This window comes from Rhinolophus hipposideros (assembly GCF_964194185.1).
Source record: "Rhinolophus hipposideros genome assembly, chromosome: 7".
Taxonomy (NCBI): Eukaryota; Metazoa; Chordata; class Mammalia; order Chiroptera; family Rhinolophidae; genus Rhinolophus; species Rhinolophus hipposideros.
This window is the reverse complement of record NC_138053.1, coordinates 24075491-24095896: the sequence shown is the minus strand read 5'-3', so window position 1 is coordinate 24095896 and position 20406 is coordinate 24075491. Positions and strand designations below refer to the sequence as shown.

At 33.9% G+C, this 20406-nt stretch overlaps 1 protein-coding gene across 7 annotated transcripts in view; it reads left to right on the top strand.

The window, feature by feature from the left end:
- The window catches only part of APC (APC regulator of WNT signaling pathway), a 127526-nt gene that overhangs the window by 57905 nt on the left and 49215 nt on the right, over positions 1-20406 (top strand). For all 7 annotated transcript variants that reach the window (XM_081052909.1, XM_081052905.1, XM_081052911.1 and 4 more), the window contains 3 exons: positions 3961-4069; positions 6639-6752; positions 19609-19692. In XM_081052909.1, the coding sequence (XP_080909035.1) occupies positions 3961-4069; positions 6639-6752; positions 19609-19692 (307 nt within the window). The remainder of the gene's footprint in view (positions 1-3960; positions 4070-6638; positions 6753-19608; positions 19693-20406) is intronic.

The window sequence follows — 20406 nt, the reverse complement described above, 5'->3', positions numbered from 1 at the left end:
TTAATTAATCAATTTCATTATTGAAAAAACTACTTGACATATGGAATGAATTCTAGTTTCTCACAGCTAGTGTATTAATTCTTCTCTTCCTACAGTTAAAGTAATTTCATTACAAACATCAGAAAATATATCATTATCAAGAACTTTGTCACATATTCCATGTCTCCTAAAAGACTGTAAATTCCTTAATGCGTGAATGAAACCTCATTATTTTTATATTCCTAAAAGTTCTATTAGACATTCAAGAAATGTTAACATACATAAAAACGTTACATATTAGTTCTGGGACTTAGGTCAAGTCATTAAATTGTGGTGTCATTTTCTTCTGCAAAATGGGAATGTGGTTCTACCTTGTAGAATTGTGAAAATTCAATATTAACATATGGAAAATGCCCAGCGTATCTCACTGAGAAGCAAAAGCCCTTTTGCTACTTTCTCTCTGATTTTAAGTGTGTCCATCTATAAAAATAGGGGTATCATCTGGGGCAGAAGTAGTGTTAAGCTTTCTTTCATCTCTTAAGTTGACATGAGTCTGTTTTACACCTTGAACCTTGACTGTTTCTGACAGTGTAGGAAATACTATGCCGAAAAATTAGAGGCTTACGAGGGACTACAATTTTACATATCTTTGTCCCCTTGGTTTATTAAGAGGCAGAGGATATGTGAGCATACTGACTTTCCTAGGAACTTGGCTTCATATAGATAAAGTCTTCATTTTATTAACAGATAGAGAGAGAGGAGAAGGTATTTGTGTGTAGTTCTGATATATCTTATGTTCTCTTGGTTTTCATATGTTTGAAAGGAGGAAAATTGAGTCCTTGCTTATGTGACAGTATCTTTATTTTGCTCTCACACTTGATTGATAATTTGGATAGGTCAAGGTTCCAACTCGTTTTCATCTCAGTATCAATGTTGCTGGTGAAAAAATTGATACCAGTCTGATTCTTATTCCTTTGTCAGCAACCATTTTTCCTCTTTGAATATTTTAGGATGCCTTGGTATATGTGTTTTCTTCATCATGTTGGATATTCACTGTGCCCTTTTGATCTAGAAATTTGTTTTCTTCAGCTTTTTGTAATTCTAATTTGTTATTTGTTTGACAATGTTCTCCCCTCTGTTTTTTCTATTCTTTCTTTCTAGATCTTTTTTATGTCATAGATTAACTCTCCTTTTTTCTCATTTTCTGTACTGCACAAGATAAGTGCCAGTAAACTAGTCAAACCAGGATTCAAACCCAGGTCCATAGCTCTCTAACCTTTTTGAACCTCAGTTTTCCATTCTATAGAATGAGCATAAGAATAACTACCTCAAGAGATGATGTGAGGATTAAACTGGATTTTTTAAAAAAGACTTAAAGCTACGTCCTCTGTGTAGAACATTCAGTAAATGTTAGCTATTGTCATGTTAGCCATTGATTTATTTAACAAATATTTATTAAATACCTAATACATGTGTGCCATGCTCTTCTAGATGATTCTGAGTTAGCTAGAGGACTAAGACAACATGAAATTTATATGGAGAAGCATTTTTAAAGAAGTTGACAATCACTTAAATAAGCCATTTGTACACTAAACACTGAAGGTCTTCCTGCTTCTGGGTCTAGACCTAGTTTTATTTCTGAGCCTTAAGCACTGTTGTGTGAGTTACAAGTTCAACTACTATCATTTAACCACTTGTTATCATTTTGATTCAAGACATTGTAATCTTGGCTTTCCCAGAGCATGTTATTACAGTTTGATCTTAAACTTTATAGTAACAACTTGTCCTTTTCTCCCTGATTCCACCACCATCACTAACATTGGCCTGTCAATTGAAGCACTTTAATACCCAGCTGTTGTTTCATAAGGCTATTTATAGGAAAGTAATCAGAGGATCACTACGTAGCCCTCTCTTTTTCCTACTTTGTCCTTGTAGGTCCTGCAGATCCTCACCAGGAAAAGCCTAACAATACAATCAGATCTTGGTCTCGTCTTTATGCTAGTCATAGTACCCAACTTTTGAAAGGGATTCAGGCTTTCTATCATGCTTTTTTCCTCCATTGTCAGAAATGGGATGAAGGGGCAGTTTCTCATTACTCCACACTCTCCCAAAGTTGCTTCATCATAAGCAGGGGCTTACTTCCTTACCATGGATTCCCTCACTACTGAGGTTACCACATCAAAAGTGAAGGCTTATTTCTTATTTTTAAAATTGCTTCTCAGTAAAGGAAAGGGAATTTTGGAAAGAATAGAGCCTTCCACATACTTACATAGATGTGTATTTCCCAAGAAAATATAATCAAACAGGATTTTAAAGTAACAGTAGCAGAGTGGGGAACTTCTCTCTGTGTATGAGCAAACTCCAGAAGCTATAATAGAAACTACCCATGACTCTGCAAGCATATCAAAAAATTTTACCTGGCAAACATTATAAATAAAGTTAGAAAACAAGTGATAAACTGAGAAATTATATTTGCAACCCATGTAACTGACAAATTGCTATCATTCTTAACATAGAAGAGGTCCCATAAAGAAGTAAAGTCATAGAAAAGAAAATATAAATGGTTTTGAAAAAATGGCTTATCTCACTCATGCTAAAAGAAGTCAAATTAAAACCATAGTCATAGACCATTTTTGGAGGGGGAAAAAACACAAACCTAGATTTGCAAAAATAAAAATGTTTGATAAAACATTTGCATGGGTGAAGGTAATAGGAGCATAAATAACATCTAATAAGGGCAATACGTTAAAATTTTACATACCTGAGTTAGCTAGAGGACAAAGAAGATGTGAAATTTACATGAAGAAGCATTTTTCAAAAAGACTGTTGATAATCACTAAATAAGCCATTAGTACAGTAAACCCTAAAGACCTACTGCTTCTAGGTCTAGACCTAGTTTCATTTTATCTTACATGTGTGCTAGCTCACGTATGAAATGAGGTGATGTGGAAGGATGTTCAATGCAGCATTCTTTATAATGGCAAACGATTAGCAAGGTCCTTAGTGCCCTCTAACACAGAACTGGGTGTGGTATATCCCTTCATGGATTCATGAATATTATGGAATATTATGCTGCTAGCCAAAACTATGTAGGACCTTTATATTCTGACATAAAATTATCTTCCAAGATAGATTTTTTAGTGAAAAAAAAAATAGTTATAAGACAACACATCCGCTACTATTGTTTAAGAATGCACATATATCTTTGCATTTTATAGAATATCTCTGGAAATACAAACAAAATGGTAATAGTGGTAGCTTTGGGAAAGAGCCACATGGGAAGAGGTAGTTCATATATTTCTTGTGCCAACTGAGTTTTATCCCAGTAACACTCTTATTTTGCACTTATGTTTATGATGATCAGATGTAGAGTATCTTGATACCGATTGTTGTTGAGGACACCATCGATTGGGTTGTTCAGAAATTACATAAATTCAGCTTCAAATTCCAAACTAAAGAAAACTTGTTCTCCCTCAGAATAATCCTCATATTATACAGTAACACTATATTTTTTATTATTTTGGCTGCTGAGCAACTAAGAACTACATCTGTGTCCAAAGCAGTCGCTTCATATACTCTGGGCTTATTTTTGGCGTAATTACTGCTTTTCTTTACTACTTTATTGTACTTTTTTTTCTTGTATTCATTTTGGGTTTTGTAATATCTGTACTTTTTGCTATAAATCATCATCATATTCTTAGGCTGTAAATAATGTAAACACAACGCCTTTGGTGAAATATGAATATTCTAATAAGGATGATTACCAACTTATTTAGCTGAAAAAGTAAAAAAACTTTTTAATAGTCAACTTTTAAAGATTATAATATTCTAATTCTCATCTTCAAAAAGTCAAAATCAATGTTTTTTATTTATTCATTATTAATATTTTAGCTTACAGTGAGAACTTTACAATAATAGCTAATAAGAATTGCTGTTATACACTGTTAGCATTGTGTAAACTTTCCTTTTTTTAAATAACAGATCATTACTTCTTGCTGATCTTGACAAAGAAGAAAAGGAAAAAGACTGGTATTATGCTCAACTTCAGAATCTTACTAAAAGAATAGATAGTCTTCCTTTAACTGAAAACGTAAGTAACTTGGCAATATGACTTATTTAGACTTTAATGACTTGATTTTTAAAAGTACCTAAATTATCCATTAAAAATCCAGGATAACTGAATGTACATTTGTTTATAAATGAAAATATGGTTTTTTCCAACTTTAAACTTGATTATATAAGTTAATTAATTTTTGTTTATAAAGATGAAAAACTTCATTGTGCTCAAGCAAGTATTTATTTTAAGCCCATAGTTAAGTAAATCTATTAAGTTGGAATACTAAAATACTCAGGATTCAACTAGGCCACTGGTTTTTTATTCTTTGTATTAAATTGCCAAATATACTCTGTAGAAGTGTTTATCACCATCTGTCTGTTTTCTGAAACATATTACAGGAATCTGCCAAATAGTTTTTGAATAAAAATACCTTTGAAGTTAATTTGAGTCCTATTCCAGTTATTATAATTACCAATAGCTGTTGGCATGAATCTTAGAACTTTATGCAAGTACTAAAATTTGTTTGTCTTGCAAATATAACTGTGAAAAAGAATTTAATCCTGTCATCCTTTCCCTCCTCACCCACCTTGTCCATGTCCACTATATTAATTCATGGAATGGCACATATAAGAACATTTCTGAAATACATTAATAATTTCAAACAAAATTATTTCAACTGTTCATAATTTTTTTTTGTAATTTTTAAAAAGAGAAAATAAAAATAAGCTACTTAAAATATCTTCCTCTCTTAGCTTAGATTTTTCATTTTCTAATAGTACTTTTGAGAGAACATAAAAAGCAAAAATAGGAAAAAGGAAAACCTTCTCCAAAACATGTAGTTAGCCAGCGTTCCTGGGTGGACATTGTCTGGCAAGGGTTAGAACTAGAAGCGTAAGTGCTCCGTTCCATGGGACAATCATTCAGAGTTTTGAGAGCAATAGAGAAGATCCCACTTTCTGACAATGTCCTTAACACCTTTCTGAATATTAAGGAGACACAAATAGTGAAAGAACAGTTATTGGAGAGTTGTTAGCAGACAAGGAATAGGAACTTAGGAGGATATTTGGCGGGATTTTTACTCTTATAAATAAAAATACCAAAGCATAGTGTTGTTCACCATTCACTTCGGTAATTAGAATATACAAAATTTAGAGGCTGCCTGCGTGCAGTCAGGTTCAGAAAAGGGCTCACAGACATGTGAGAACTCAAGAGCAATGGTTAATATCTGAAGCAAAGATCAGCTGTCGAATAAATTAATTATTCCTCTATGAATTTATTGAATAATCACATTTAACAGACTATGTAAGACATTATTATATGTTATTTGGCAACATTAGTGAATTCAAATTGCTTGCATTTTGTAAACATTTTTTAATTTCACAAATTTTGCTTTTCATATTGGAAAGCCAAGCTAAGAACACTTTCATATGGAAATACTTCTCAAGATATAGATATTGCTTAAAATATCAGTTCTGAAGCACATTATTGCAACATACTGTGTCATGTTAAACTTTTTTTTGCAGGGGGATTTGGGAAGTGGAGGACATAATGAGTGGAGTTACAATGGACTAATTGGGAGTTAGAAATAGCATGCAGACTTTCTTCTATATTGCAACCCATAATTTGGGTATGCCTGTAGAAATACATTCTGTATACGAATGTCATCGTGTGTTGCAAAGGAAAGAAGTGAGAGCTCCTCTAAGTTAACTGACAATGCAATTGGCCCTTGGGCCTGCAGAATGCTAGGCTGAGTCAGACATGTGTCTCACATTGCATTGGGCATATAGAGCATGAAAAATCTATGGCATTTCCTTATTCCAATAATGACACATTATAACTTTCCTGTTTTTTTTTAATCATATTTTTAGTCTTTATTACCTCTAGGGGCATGTGTTTATAAGTTTCATTACCTTTGTCCTTTTCATCCTTTTGTATGCCTAGCAGTTTTAATTAGAGGATTTTAATTAGAGGATTAATAAATTATTGAATGAATTAACACTCTGTGACGAGTACTTCTTTTTGTTTCAACTTTGCTTCACTTTTGTATTTTTACCAAAAAGTTTGTGTTGATTTTGTCCTCATAGTTTCTCATTATCTCTGTTACATAAAAGCTTTTCCTTATCCCATTATCTTCATTTTACAAATGAGAAATTCTCTGTTTAGTCTGCATGTATATGGTAATCTTTACCTTAAATTGAGGTATAAACTTGATGATGGATCTGTTTCTTGATTTTTCTATATTGTCCACATTAACATGGCAGTTTTAATAATTAAAAATCACACCTCTACAGTGGAGAAAAATCATAAGGGAAGTAAAGATAGGCTTACTGGACCAATGTATATTTTAAATGAAATAGTACAGTTTAATTAAAGACATTTGTGGCTATGGGACAAGAAAAATGTTTCAAATGCTTCATTTCATATCTGAGACTCAGACTGAGCCTCGCACCTATAATCTAATCTTTAGGACTCCTTGGAGTAAAATATGATTTTCTCATGCACCAGAACTTCCACATATTTCCTTCTAATTTTCTTTGTTGATATTTACTGATAGACACAAAAACATGAGATATTTACATTTTAATTTTATTTGTGGTTTTAGTTTTCCTTACAAACAGATATGACCAGAAGGCAATTGGAATATGAAGCAAGGCAAATCAGAGTTGCAATGGAAGAACAGCTAGGAACGTGCCAAGATATGGAAAAACGAGCACAGGTGACTGATTTATTATTAAACTAAAACTGGCACTAGCTAGGGAGGAGCTATTATGAATGGAATGAATTATGGCTCTGTTAACATTGATTAAGTTTTATTGTTAAAGGTATTTATTAGTCTGTCTTCACTTCGGCACAATTGCAAAATAATAATTAACCATGGCTTCTGGGCAACATAACCAGTGTTGACATAATTCTGTCTCTACTGTATTTCATTTTCCTTATACTGTTCATCTCTGTCTTGGAACTGTAACAGGGAAAATGAATTAGATGCTGGTCACCTGAGTGCTTATAGGTAGCTTCAGTTCTCCTTTGAAATTTTTACTCCTTAGAATGTATGTGTAATGAATCCATGTGTAATGACATTGAGAATATTTTACTGCTCTTCAAGTTGTACACTTAAATAAAATTTAAAAAAAACAAGCCCTCATTCAAGGAAAGTAGGAAGAAAACATAAATTTAGTAAACATTGGGAAAGGTGAAATGAGTTGGATGGAGAACATTCCCATATTTCTACCTTCAACTAATGTCAAGAAAGAATATTAACTAGCTTTGTTATTTGTTAAGCACTTCTATGTATTATTGAATTTAGTCCTTTTATAGTCACACAAGTGTATTGCTAATGTTTTTAAGCCCTGAGGAAGCTTTGCTCATCGCCTTGTCTCTTTCAAAGCAAGCATGGAGAATTAAACAAAACAAAAAAACAAAAAAAACTATTGGGACAAATTGGGAGGAAAACATTATTTAAAAGATTTTCTTAAAATAGCAAAAGAGGGCCTACCTTTTTATGTGTGATATAACTGCATTTTTGTATTCTGAAATATTTATTTTATAGTTTTAAAATCACTAATACAGAATATTTTATATTCCCCAAAGTCTTCATTTTTTATGTGGTAGCTTCCTAAATATAATGTATATTCTATTTATGCTGGAGTATGGTGGTAGACTAAGGTGATACCTAAATACCAGTACCATGATACATTTCATAGTTCATACCTATTAGTTTCACAATGAGGCTAGATGCTCAACTAAAACATACATATATTAGTTAAATATATGTGTGTGTGTGTGTGTGTGTGTGTGTGTGAGATACATTCTTTTTCTTAATCTCCTCTCACCCCGATCCCTTTCAGATTAATGTCTTAAATACCAAAAGTAAAACTTTAAAAAAATAAACCTTTCAATAGAAAATATACATGAATATCTTTCTGACATTGGAGTTAGAAAGGATTTCTTAAATAACACATAAAACATTAATTATAAAAGACTAATAAATTCTACTGTATTAAAATTAAGAATTTATCTTCATCAGGGACCTTAAATAAAGTGAAAAGATAAGTTACAAATTAAAAGAAGATATTTATCACCATATAACTGACAAAGAATTAAAATAAAAAATATATGAAGAATTTCTAAAAATATATTGTATTTTAAATTTAGCATTTGTGACATTGGGGTTTTCATGGAATTTAAAATGTCAGGCAGGTGTTTTTAATTACAGAAAATACATGAAAACTACTACTTTGGTTATGAATCAGCCTTTTTAGAATGTAAATACATGGAATACTGTATATAGAAGTTAGTTTTTCTTTATCTGTTAATGTGTTTGTTTTCAGACATCCTTAAGGAACTAAATGACATGGCAGATGTGGAAATTCTTGCGTATCAAATATAAGTAGATGTATTCTAGACAGTTTAATCTATATCCTAGAAGAGAGATTAATGTATTTCTTGGCCATTTTGTTCAGATATGCTCTGATATGGTTTTTCTGGAATACAGTGTTCTTCATTTTGGTAGTTAATGTTCTAAGAAAGTTTTATTCCATATTTTTAGAAATAAAACAAGCATTCATTTATTCTGGAAATAGCTGTGTGAAGGTTAAGGTTAAAGACATATTGTAGACAAAGTGAAAAGGCAAATAATGGAAATGTTTGTAATATATATGTATAAGGAGTTAATATGCCTAATACACAAGAAGCACCTACAAATCATTTGAAAGCAAGACAACCAAATAATAAAATGATCAGAAGATATGAGTAGTCCCATTACAAAATAAGTACAAGTGGTTAATAAACAATTGTAATATTTAAACATCACTAGTCATCAGGGCAATGTAACAAAATAGGTTGTTTTTATGTCGGTAGTGATGGTTTGTTTGCCTGTCAGACTGGCAAAAACTTTACAATTTGATGACATGCGGTATTGGTAAGAGTGTGAAAGTAGGAAGCAGTGTCTACCCTGTTGTTATAATAATAAATTAATGGAGGACAAGGTGGCACTACCTGTCAAAATTAAAATGCCTGTGCTTTCTGACTTGATAATTCTGTAGCACTTCTAGAAAACGTCCAACAGAAATATTTACTTAAAGTTACAAGAATATAGGAATAGATTTTGTGATTATTATTGCTGCACTATTTGTGAGACATTAACAGAAAGAGACAACTTCAGTGTTCATCTGTTGGGGAGATAGTTAATAAATTATCACATCACTAGTACACAGCTGTCAAAATTAATAAAGTAATGGGAATAATGGAAGAACATTGGTCAGAACACTTCTTTCCCTCCTCTCTGCTTGGGTGACTGACTGAACATGTAAAACAAGAATATGGACCTGCACGTAGGTCCCAGGAGGACTTGAGGCCATGAGAAAAAATGTGAGATCTCATTTGCAGGGAGAAAGAATGAATAAGAATTCCAAGTAAGATAAGAATAGAGTAAAAGGTTTTATTAAAAAATAAGTATTTATAGGAAGCCAGACGCAAACTTGACATTAACTTGAGAAAAAATAGAGAAATTCTGAGGTTATTACCATTGCAACCATTAATATGCTTGGGATGTTTTCTGTCTCCACTATTATTTAACTTTGTTTGGAAGCTCCACTAATGCAGTTAGAAAAATCAAATAAGTGGTATAAATACTACAGTATTTTCCAACTAGAAAGAAATAATTGTCATTTTCAAATAATGTGGTTGTTTACCTAGAAAGCTGTAGAGAATGAAGAAAAAAAAGTATTTAAACTAATAAAGCATTGAATACGGTAGCTGGCGTTAAGATACATTACAAAAATTAGTAAGCTTTTCTCTAGTAACAATAACTACCAGTTAAAAATGAATACATGGTAGGTGGACGTATTCACAATAACCGTAAACTTTAAAATACCTAAAAAAGACCATATGAAGGAAAATATAAAATTACTAAAGATCACAAAACATGACTTTAAAAATAGAGAAGCCTCGGATGGTAACTAGACTTATTGCGGTGATCATTTCACCGTGTATACAAATATTGAATCATTGTATACCTGAAACTAACACACTTTTGTATTTCATTTATACCTCAGTATGTTTAAAAATAGAGAAACTTGGATGAGACGATTTTAATATTCTTATATATCTTTCTAAAATTAATGTACCATCTTTCCCCCAAAATAAGACCTAGCCGGAAAATCAGATCTAATGTGTCTTTTGGAGCAAAAATTAATGTAAGACCCGGTCGCATTTTATTATAAGACCAGGTCTAATATAATATCAGGTCTCATATTAATTTTTGCTCCAAAAGACACATTAGAGCTGATTGTCCAGCTAGGTCGTATTTTCAGGAAAATAGTATAAATATAATACAGTTCCAATTTTAAGCTTAATAATTTTTTGGAACCTGGAAAACTGATTCTAAAGGTTATAATGTAAGAATTTCCAAAAATATTTAAGAAAGCTCAATGAGTGGGGATTTACCATTCATTAAAAATTACTGTAAAGATGTTAAAATAACCAGAATGTGATAGTACAGAAATAGACATAGGCAAATGGATCAGAATAGGGACTAGAAGAGATGCAGGAATACAAATCTATGGAACCTTGGAGAGGTCGCCAAGATCGCAGAGTAGATAAACGCTGTGCTTGCCTCCTCCCATGACTGCATTAAATTACAACTAAATTATAGAACAATCAACCTGGAGAACCATATGAAGATTAACTGACTAGAAGTCCTACAACAAAGAATATAAAGAAGACGCCAGGACACTGGTAGAAAACTGGTAGGAGGGGCAGAGATGCAGAGTGACTGAACTCCTATTCTTGCGAGTGGCAGTTGAGAATTGAGAGGGATATCAGCTATAGAGGGTTCCCCCGACCTCCCCAGAAGCAAGGAACACCAGGCTCCCCAGCCCGGAGTACCGGTGCCAGAAAGAGGAGTCCCCACAACATCTGGCTGTGAAAAACTATGGGGAGTCTGACCATCCAGGTGAGATGGAAGGCTGCTGGAAACCCAAACCCATGCACAGGGCCCACGCACAGACTCAATCTCAGGCGGTCACTGGGCTTTGGCAGAGGGACGGTGACTTTGAAGGCGCCAGAGACATACAGGGAGAGATTGAGTTGTGTGGCTTCAAAGACAGTCGCCATTTTCCCTGTTTTGAGCCTACCTCCCATGTAGCCTACAGGCAGGCACCATCTTTCCTGGGTTGAGCCCTGCCGGAACACGGCCAACTCTGAATCTGCATTGGTCTAGTGAACTCTGTATCTCCACACTGGTGACTCCCTGAGACGCTGCCCCATCCAACTCACAGTGCTAGAGGCACTTTCTGCAACTGGCAGCCAGCTCCATCCCCATACACGCCAGGAGGCTCTGGACTCAACTTGCATGCCACTTGAAGCACTTTCAGGGCCAGCAGCCAGCCCTGGCTTATGCTACAGTCTTTCTTGAACAACTCTCAGGGACTGGTGGGTGGCAGCTGGCCTTGTGCTCTGAACCTTTTGCTGAGTAGCTCCCAGGATCAGCACTGGTGCCAAACCAGAATCTCCTAGGTGAATACCACTCGCCCCACCCTGGTGACTCCCTGAGACCTCACCTCACCCAAGTCACATACCACACAAAGCTCTTTCAGTGGCTGAGCTTTATGGTAGCACAGTTGGCAGGCAGCAGCAGGCCTTGGGGTACCTTGGTTTTTTGTGGAGCTACCCCAGACCCCAGTACTGTTGGCAGCCATCCTTGGTTCACAGCATGGCCTCTCCCACATGCCTCCAGGTCCAACACAGGCAGCAACCAACCACGGATTGCTCTGTACTTTCTACCAGGTAGTCCCGGTTCAGTCTCAGATAGTAGTTAACCTGGGCCTGCACCAGAACCCATCCCAAGATGCCACAGAACCACCATATCTTGAGGCCAGCTTCACACTACAACACAACACAACCCAATTAGCCCCACAAGTTACACACCCAGAGGGAGGTCTCAGCAAGTGCCAGAGCCCACTGAAGTGACTTCCCAATTCGTGAGTTAAGCCCCCCTGCACAGCGGCCCATAAGCTGTGGATGTAGCCAAACCCAACAGCCAATCAGCCTCAGGGTCAATCCAACCCACTGACTGCCAACAGCAGTAAAGGCTCAGCTACAATAGGAGAGCACACAGTGCAGGTGATCAGGGAGACTGTACCACTGGGCCTCACAGGGCACCTGTATGAGGCCATCCACCCAAGACTGGTGGAAACAAACACGGAGAAGTAGCCAAAATGAAGAAACAAAGAAATATGTGCCAAATGAAAGAACAGGAGAAAACTGCAGAAAAAGCACTAAATGAAATGGAGGCAAGTAACCTACCAGATAGAGTTCAAAACAATGGTAATAAGGATGCTCAAGAAACTTAGTGAGAACCTCAACAGAGATAAAAAAAAAGGACATAGCAAGCATAAAAAAGGACATAGAAGCCATAAAAAAGAACCAGTCAGAAATGAAGAATACAATAACTGAATGAAGAATGCACTAGAAGGAATCACTAGCAGATTAGATGAAGCAGAGGATGGAATAGCTATGTGGAAGGCAAGGTAGCGGAAAACACCATATCAGAATAGCAAAAAGGGAAATGAATCAAAATGGTGAGGATATTTTAAGGGGCCTTTGGGACAGTATCAAGCATAACAACATTTGCATCATAGGGGTACCAGAAGGAGAAGAGAGAAATCAAGGAATTGAGAACCTATTTAAAGAAATAATGAATGAAAACTTTCCTGAGTTAGCAAAGGAAATAGATATACCAGTCCAGGAAGTGCAGAGAATCACAAAAAAGATGAATTGAAAGAGGCCCACATCAAGACACATCATAATTACAATGGCAAAGGTCAAATGAAAATGAAATGACCCCAAATCTATGGGACACAGCGAAAGCAGTCCTCAGAGGGAAATTCATAGCAATACAGGCCTACATCAAGAAACAAGGAAAATCTCAATCTACCCTTACACTTAAAGGAACTAGAGAAAGAACAGCAAACAAAGCCCAAAGTGAGTAGAAGGAAGGAAATAAAGATCAAATGGGAAATAAATAGCAGCTAAACAAAAACATTACAAAAGATCAATGAAACCAAGAGCTGGTTCTTTGAGAAGATAAACAACGTTGATAAACCTTTAACCAGACCATCAAGAAAATAGAGGAGCTACATAAATAAAATCAGAAATGAAAGAGAAGTGACAACTGACACCACAGAAATACAAAGGATTATAAAAAAATATTACAGTTATATGCCAACAAATTGAACAGTCTGGAAGAAATGGATAAATTCCTAGAAATAGATAATCCAAGACTGAATCAGGAAGAAACAAAATCTGAACTGACTGAGTAGTACTAACAAAATTAAGTAAGTAATCAAAAAAAACTTCCAACAAACAAAAGTTCAGGACCAAATGGATTCACATGTGAATTTTACCAAACATTCAAAGAAAAATTAACACCTGTCCTTTTCAAACTATTTCAAAAAATTCAAGGGGAGGGAAAACACCCAAGCTCATTTTACAAGGTCACCATTACCCTGATTTAAAAACCAGACAAAGAAAAAATCACACAAAAAAGAAAATTATAGGCCAGTATCTCTGATGAACGTAGATGCAAAAATCCTCAACAGTATATTAGAATACCAAATTCAGCAATACATTAAAAAGGGCATACACCATGATCAAGTGGGATTCATTCCTGGTATGCAAGTTTGGTTCAATATCCACAAATCAATTGTGATACACCAAATAAACAAAATGAAAAATAAAAATCATATAGTCATATTAATAGATGCAGAAAAGTATTTGAGAAAATCCCCCCATCCATTTACGATAAAAACTCTCAGCAAAGTAGGAATAGAAGGAACATATCTCAACACAGTAAAGGCCATATATGACAAACCCACAGCTAATACTGTACTCAATGGCAAAAAGCGAAACACATTGTCCTATGTAGAAAGCAAACTGATTGTTGCCAGAGGGAAGAGATCTTGGGGGGCTGGGAGGAAAAGATGAAATGATTAAGAGATACAAATTGGTAGTTGCAAAATAGTCACAGAGATGTAAAGTACAGCATAGAAAATCCATCAGTAATGTTGCAGCGATTATGCATAGTGCCCGGTAGGTACTAGACTGATCGGGGGGATATCGAGCCACTATGCTGTATACCTAAAACTAATAGAAAATAATATTGAACGTCAACTGTATCTGAAATAAAAGTAAAAAAAAAAAAGAATATATGGAATCTTTATATGATAAAAATTACATTATAAATTTGGGGTGAAATGGTAAATAATTCAGGAATACAACTAGCAACCTATTTGGAAGAAGAGAAATTAAATCAGATCCCTACCTCATACCTATACAATAAAAATTACAGATTTATTAAATACCAAATGTGAAAAATAAATCTAAAATTAATAGAAGAAAATATAGGACAAAGGAGGCCTTCCTACTAAGAATGGAAACTCAAAAGCAATAAAGGGGAAAAAAGAATTTATTTCATAAAAATTGAAAACATTGATCCTACAGAAGGTAAACCAGAGAAACCATTTATAACATATAAAGGGATAATGGTTAATATCCCTAAAATATAAGAATTCCTACAAATTAATTAAAAAAAGATAACTTTTTAAAAATAGGTATATAATCAATTTATTGAAAAGTGCACATGTCCAGTAAAATACATACAAATGACTGTAAACAATTTAGGAAAATGCAAAACAAAATCCACTCTTTCTCATGCCTATGTGAGGTTGTTAGTCTCTAGCTACCTCTGTTAACAGTTTGTTTGTTTTTTCACTCCTTTATTTTTTCAACATTACCTGGACACCTATTATGGTGGTCCCTACGTTCCTCTAGGCAAAGATTGGAAAAATGTATTTCAAGTTAATAGAGCTTACTTCTGGGGAGTGAGGATTGGTAGACTGAAGTTTACTTACACTTCAATATTGCCATATTTTTTTATAATTATATGAATGATATAGTTTAATATAGTTGATCTATTTCTTGGTTGTTGGAAATTTAAGCTGTTTACAATTTTTCACTGTTAAAACAAGTCTGGTAAACATATTTATATCTTATAAACATGTGCAAGAGTTTCTCTACCTCAAGAATCAGCAATCTTTTTTTTAAAGGGCCAGATAGTAAATGTTTTAGACATTGTGTCTCTGCCTTTGTAGGAAAATTCCAACTATAGATTACTATATGTAAACAAATGGGCCTGGCTGTGTGTCAGTTAAACTTAATTCACAAAAATGGATGGTAGCAGGCCCTAATTTGCTAACTTACACTCTAGGGTATAAACCTAAAAGCATAACTGCTGCCCATTATGTATGAGTGTTTTGAAGTAATGTTTCCCAAAGTGTACTCAAAATTACTTTATCGATTTACATTTCTACTCCTAGTATGTGAGAATTCCTGTTTCTTCTGCATGTCTTCTCTAGCACTTGTGAGTCGGATTTTATAATTCACAACCACTAGGCAATGAAACGTTATTTTGTCATTTAGTTTATACTTCCTTGAATACTACTGAATTTGAATCTTTCCATGTTTATTAAACTTTCGGGTTTTCTTTCTATTTGTTCATATGTTTGCCCATTTTCTATTATGTTAAATGTCTTATATATTTGAGAGATGTTTTAATATTCTCATGATACCAATCTGTTATAGATAATATACATCACAACTCTTTCCCACCAAAAAATAGCTTTGTGATAAAAATTGTTTTTTACTGTAAGGCTAAATTAATTATATTGTCATATTTGTGCTTTCTAGGACCTATTTATACATTTTTTCCTATTCTAAAGTCATAAAGGTACCCTCCTAATGCTTCTGATAATTTTAATGTTTTATTTTTACAATTAGGCCTGTGATTCATCTCAAATTTTCTATTATGTATGTTTTAGGGGTAGGAACCTAATTTTATGTATACATACACATTCTAAAATTGTATGTATAAATAATTATATAATTTTAAATATTTAATTTATATAAATCAGTATAGCATATTCATTTCATTAGTATTGACTATTTAAAGATAATATATAGTGTTATTCACGATTATTAATATGTAATATATGTACACAGATACATGCATATTTATATTGTTAACTAACTTTCTCATCATTTATTGGATACTCCACTATTTCCCCATTGATTAGTAATGCCATCTCTGGCACATGCTAAGTTGATATTTTCTGGATATTTTTGAGCTCTGTTCCATTAGTTTATTTGAGTTTCTCTATGCCTGCACTGATACCACATTTATTTTATTTGCACTAGTTTTATAGATTTTGGTATCTGGGAGGATAAGTCCTCCTCATTTTTGTTTTTTAAAAAGTGGTTACATTCTGTCTCGTTACTCTTCCATTTGAAATTTCATACCAGCTTGTCTAATTCAAAGAAAAGCCGTTCAGGCTTTTGATTAGAATTACATTGAATAAATAAATTAATTTGAGGGGAATTTATATCTTTACATTATTGACTCTTCTTGGTTGAAAGGACGGACTGGAGCCAAACTTATGGCTTCTAATCTTAGACCTTTGTTTATCAGTACTATGGTCTTGGGTAAACTCTCTTTCTGCCTCATTTTTCTCATTGGTAAAATACAGATAATGAAAAACTGTAAAAAACGTGAGGATTAAATGAGTTAGTACCTGTCAGAGCACTTAGAATCTGGCACATTGTAAACACTCAGTAAATATTAAGTATTGTTATTAAATTTATCTCTCTCTTCATTTAGGTCTTACGTTATGTCCTTCAGTACAGTTTTGTAATAGTGTTCATAAGGCTATTACACATTTTTAAATATTTATTTCGGGTTATCTTAAATTTTCTGTTGCTTTGTGAATGGGATTGTCTTTTAATTATATTACTAAATTACATTTAAGTAATAAATATCCAATAATCTTCCTGAACTTTTATTAGATTGTCTCAGTAATTTAAGGTTTTCTTTAATTTTTCCATATAAACTGTACTATTATTTGCAAATAATGACAATTTTGTTTATCTTTTCCAGTCCGTTGTTTTTTCTTTGCATTGTGTAAGAACTCAAATACATCTTTATATACAAAGCAGTGATATTGGTCTTCTTGGTCTTGTCTTGACTTTAAAGGGGAATTCTTCTATAATTTCACTTTTAAGTTTGTTATTTACTCAACGTTTTTAGTAGATACCCTTTATCAAGTTAATTTATCTTCTATTCCTAATGTGTTAAGTGTTATCCTGAATCTGCATTTGAACTGTATTACTACTATAATTTTTTAAAATCTATCAGAAGTCATACCAACTCCATACTCCTGAACAATTAAGCATATTTCATTGAACATAATTTAATAAATACTCAAAATTGTCATATAGAAAATAAAAGAAATACTACTGGCTTCTTCTATTTTTGTGTTGAGAAACAGAAGCCCAAAGGTTGTCATGTGAGAAATGTCATGTGGACATTAAGACATAGATTTGACTTCAGGATTTAGTGACATATTGGTAATACAAAAAATGTAATATCATGGAGAGGAATATTAGATATAATTTCCTATTTTCCTCCTCTAAAGATCAAAAATTTTAATTGAGGACATTATTGGCAGAGAGGTATCGTTATATAGAGAAAGGGAAAAACAGTCAAATATTACAAAATCAGCAATTTTGTGTAGTTTGGTTGTTTCTGTAGAGCCAAGAAATATTTACCATCTGATTGTAGAAGTGATCACTCATCTTTGTAGAATGCTACCAGAAGTACAGGCATTTCTCATTCAGCATGTTTTCATGATGTAAAATAGACTTGGTAGGATTTGTTAAGTAGAGAATATTATTTACCTTAAGTTCACTATTTTCAGAACCATGATAAAGAATCAGTGTAGTTACAGTGTTCAAAGGAAGTTAGGAAAGGATCTACGGAAGAAGGAAGGAATGATTTTTTTGGGGGGGGAGACGGGTGAGGAGAGCACAACTTATTTGAGCTTTTCTGTGTTTGTTTATTGTTAATACTGGATAATAGCAGCAATAAGCATTTTTACTATGGTAATAAAAATCAGGAGGTTTTTTTTGTTGTTTAAGGAAAATTAAATATGATTAAAGGGGAGATTTTATATGTAAGTTGTATAGCTATATATACTTAAAGTTATTTGTTACAGTATTTTTATTTATCGACTGGGGTATACATGCTCAGTGATCTTTTATTGATGGTGCACATAATCAAAAACAGTTTGGAAATGACTCAATCTAGGTTCTAACAGTTTTCCCCCATCAAAACAATTACTCTTTTTTTTTTTTTTAAGGGGAACAGGACTTTATTGGGGAATAGTGTGTACTTCCAGGACTTTTTTCCAAGTCAAGTTGTTGTCCTTTCAATCTTAGTTGTAGAGGGTGCCTTTCAGCTTCAAGCTGTTGAACTTTCAGTCTTAGTTGTGGAGGGCGCAGCTCAGCTCCAGGTCCAGTTGCCATTACTAGTTGCAGGGGGTGCAGCCCACCATCCCTGTGGGAGTCAAACTGGCAACCTTGTGTTTAAGAGGACGGGCTCCAACCAACTGAGCCATCTGGGAGCTCAGGGGCAGCTCAGCTCAAGGTGCCATGTTTAATTTTAGTTGCAGGGGCCGCTGCCCACCATCCCTTGTGGGACTCAAGGAATTGAACTGACAACCTTGTGGTTGAGAGCCCACTGGCCCATATGGGAATCGAACCGGCAGCCTTCGGAGTTAGGAGCATGGAGCTCTAACCTCCTGAGCCACCAAGCAGGCCCCAATTACTCTTATAATACAGTTTTTGTTACTTCAATCGTAGGATGTCAATGGTAGAATTATTGGAGAAAATTATACAACATTGACAGTACCTTTTTTAAAACCTATGTATTTGATCTGTCATAAAGCTAATTTAAACTAATTTTAATTGACAAGGTTTTTATATACAAGAGATATGATTTTGTCTTGTCCAGTAGTATTTATAAAAATTAAAGCAAAATCTTCCTTTTTCTAAAAGCACTTTTTCCAGTTTCAGTTCCACATTGTTTGATCTGTAGTTATAGCTTTTTCTTCACCTGGTGGTCTCAGGATAGGGGTGAGCAAAAGCTCTGCCATCATTGTGATCCCAGTGTTAGGAATAAAAGTAATCTTTATCTGCAGTAGGTATTCGGGGAAGCTAAATCTGAAAGTACTACAGAAATGTAAGAGGAATAATTTGGGGGAAGGTTAATCCTACTGTTTAAACCCTGATGCTTATTAAAATAAATCAGATGCTCTTTACCTTAACAGGCATACCATGCTTTATATAAATCCATTACATTACATTGCTATCTGGATTAAAATAAAAGATTAAATTCAGGTATAATTTTCTCTTGGTTAAAATATATTTTGAAAATAACTTTTAAATACCAGTTTCCATACTATATGCATCATACAATTTGATATATGACGTATTTGTAAGGTTACATGCATTTAAAAGGTGAGCTGATCCCAATGTCAGTATGTGAATGTATATACATAAGTAACTTCTTATATAAGATGGTTTGGCGTAACACTTAGCTGCTAAGTGGTAGCCATAGTATGATTATTTACACTAACGTTTTTAATAAAAATCTAATTTGGTCACTTATTTTATTTTAGCGAAGAGTCACCAGAATTCAGCAAATAGAGAAGGACATACTTCGTATACGACAGCTTTTACAGTCCCAAACAACAGAAGCAGAGGTTAGTAAATTGCCTTTATTGTTTGCCGGTATAAATAGGTAGTTTCTCTAAGAAAAGAAAATATGTATAATTAATGTGGCATCATTGAAATATAGGTGTTTAGAAGATTTTTCCTTAAAATTAAATTGTCAAAAACCTTGACTACTTTGATTTCTTCATAACTTTTAGGCAATACAAATTTATAGAGCCATAAATACAGATACCTTCCTTCAGTTATTAGTTTATATACAATCAGGTAACTTAACTTAATTTGGGTATTATCAACTAGTAAATAAGCTATTTCCTTGTGTGTAATCCATAGTAAAAATTGATCATACACATTTACCTATGCTTACTCCACAAACCTCATTAAAATGACATTAAAAGGATAAAATGAAAAAGGCACGAAGACCAAAGGAGGTAACATCAGTAAAATTGGGGGAGCTGCAGAGCAGGTAAACAAATGCACTATTCTAGCATATGGTAGAGAGTTGACCCCAAATCAGCAGTAGGAAGTCACGAAGCAACTTGTTTTATACTGTGGAATCCTAAGAGGTTCCAGAAGATTATATTAGGTACCTCTGTGTATGAGGATAAAGAAGGGGCTAAAAGCAAGAGGATGATTGAAAATTTGTTAAGTAGCAGGTGGAGCCCCCAGAACCTCTGTTCAGTTCTGCATAGCTAGGTGACTTCTCTTTTCCATTCCCAGCAAAAGATGAGAGATTTATCCCTGAA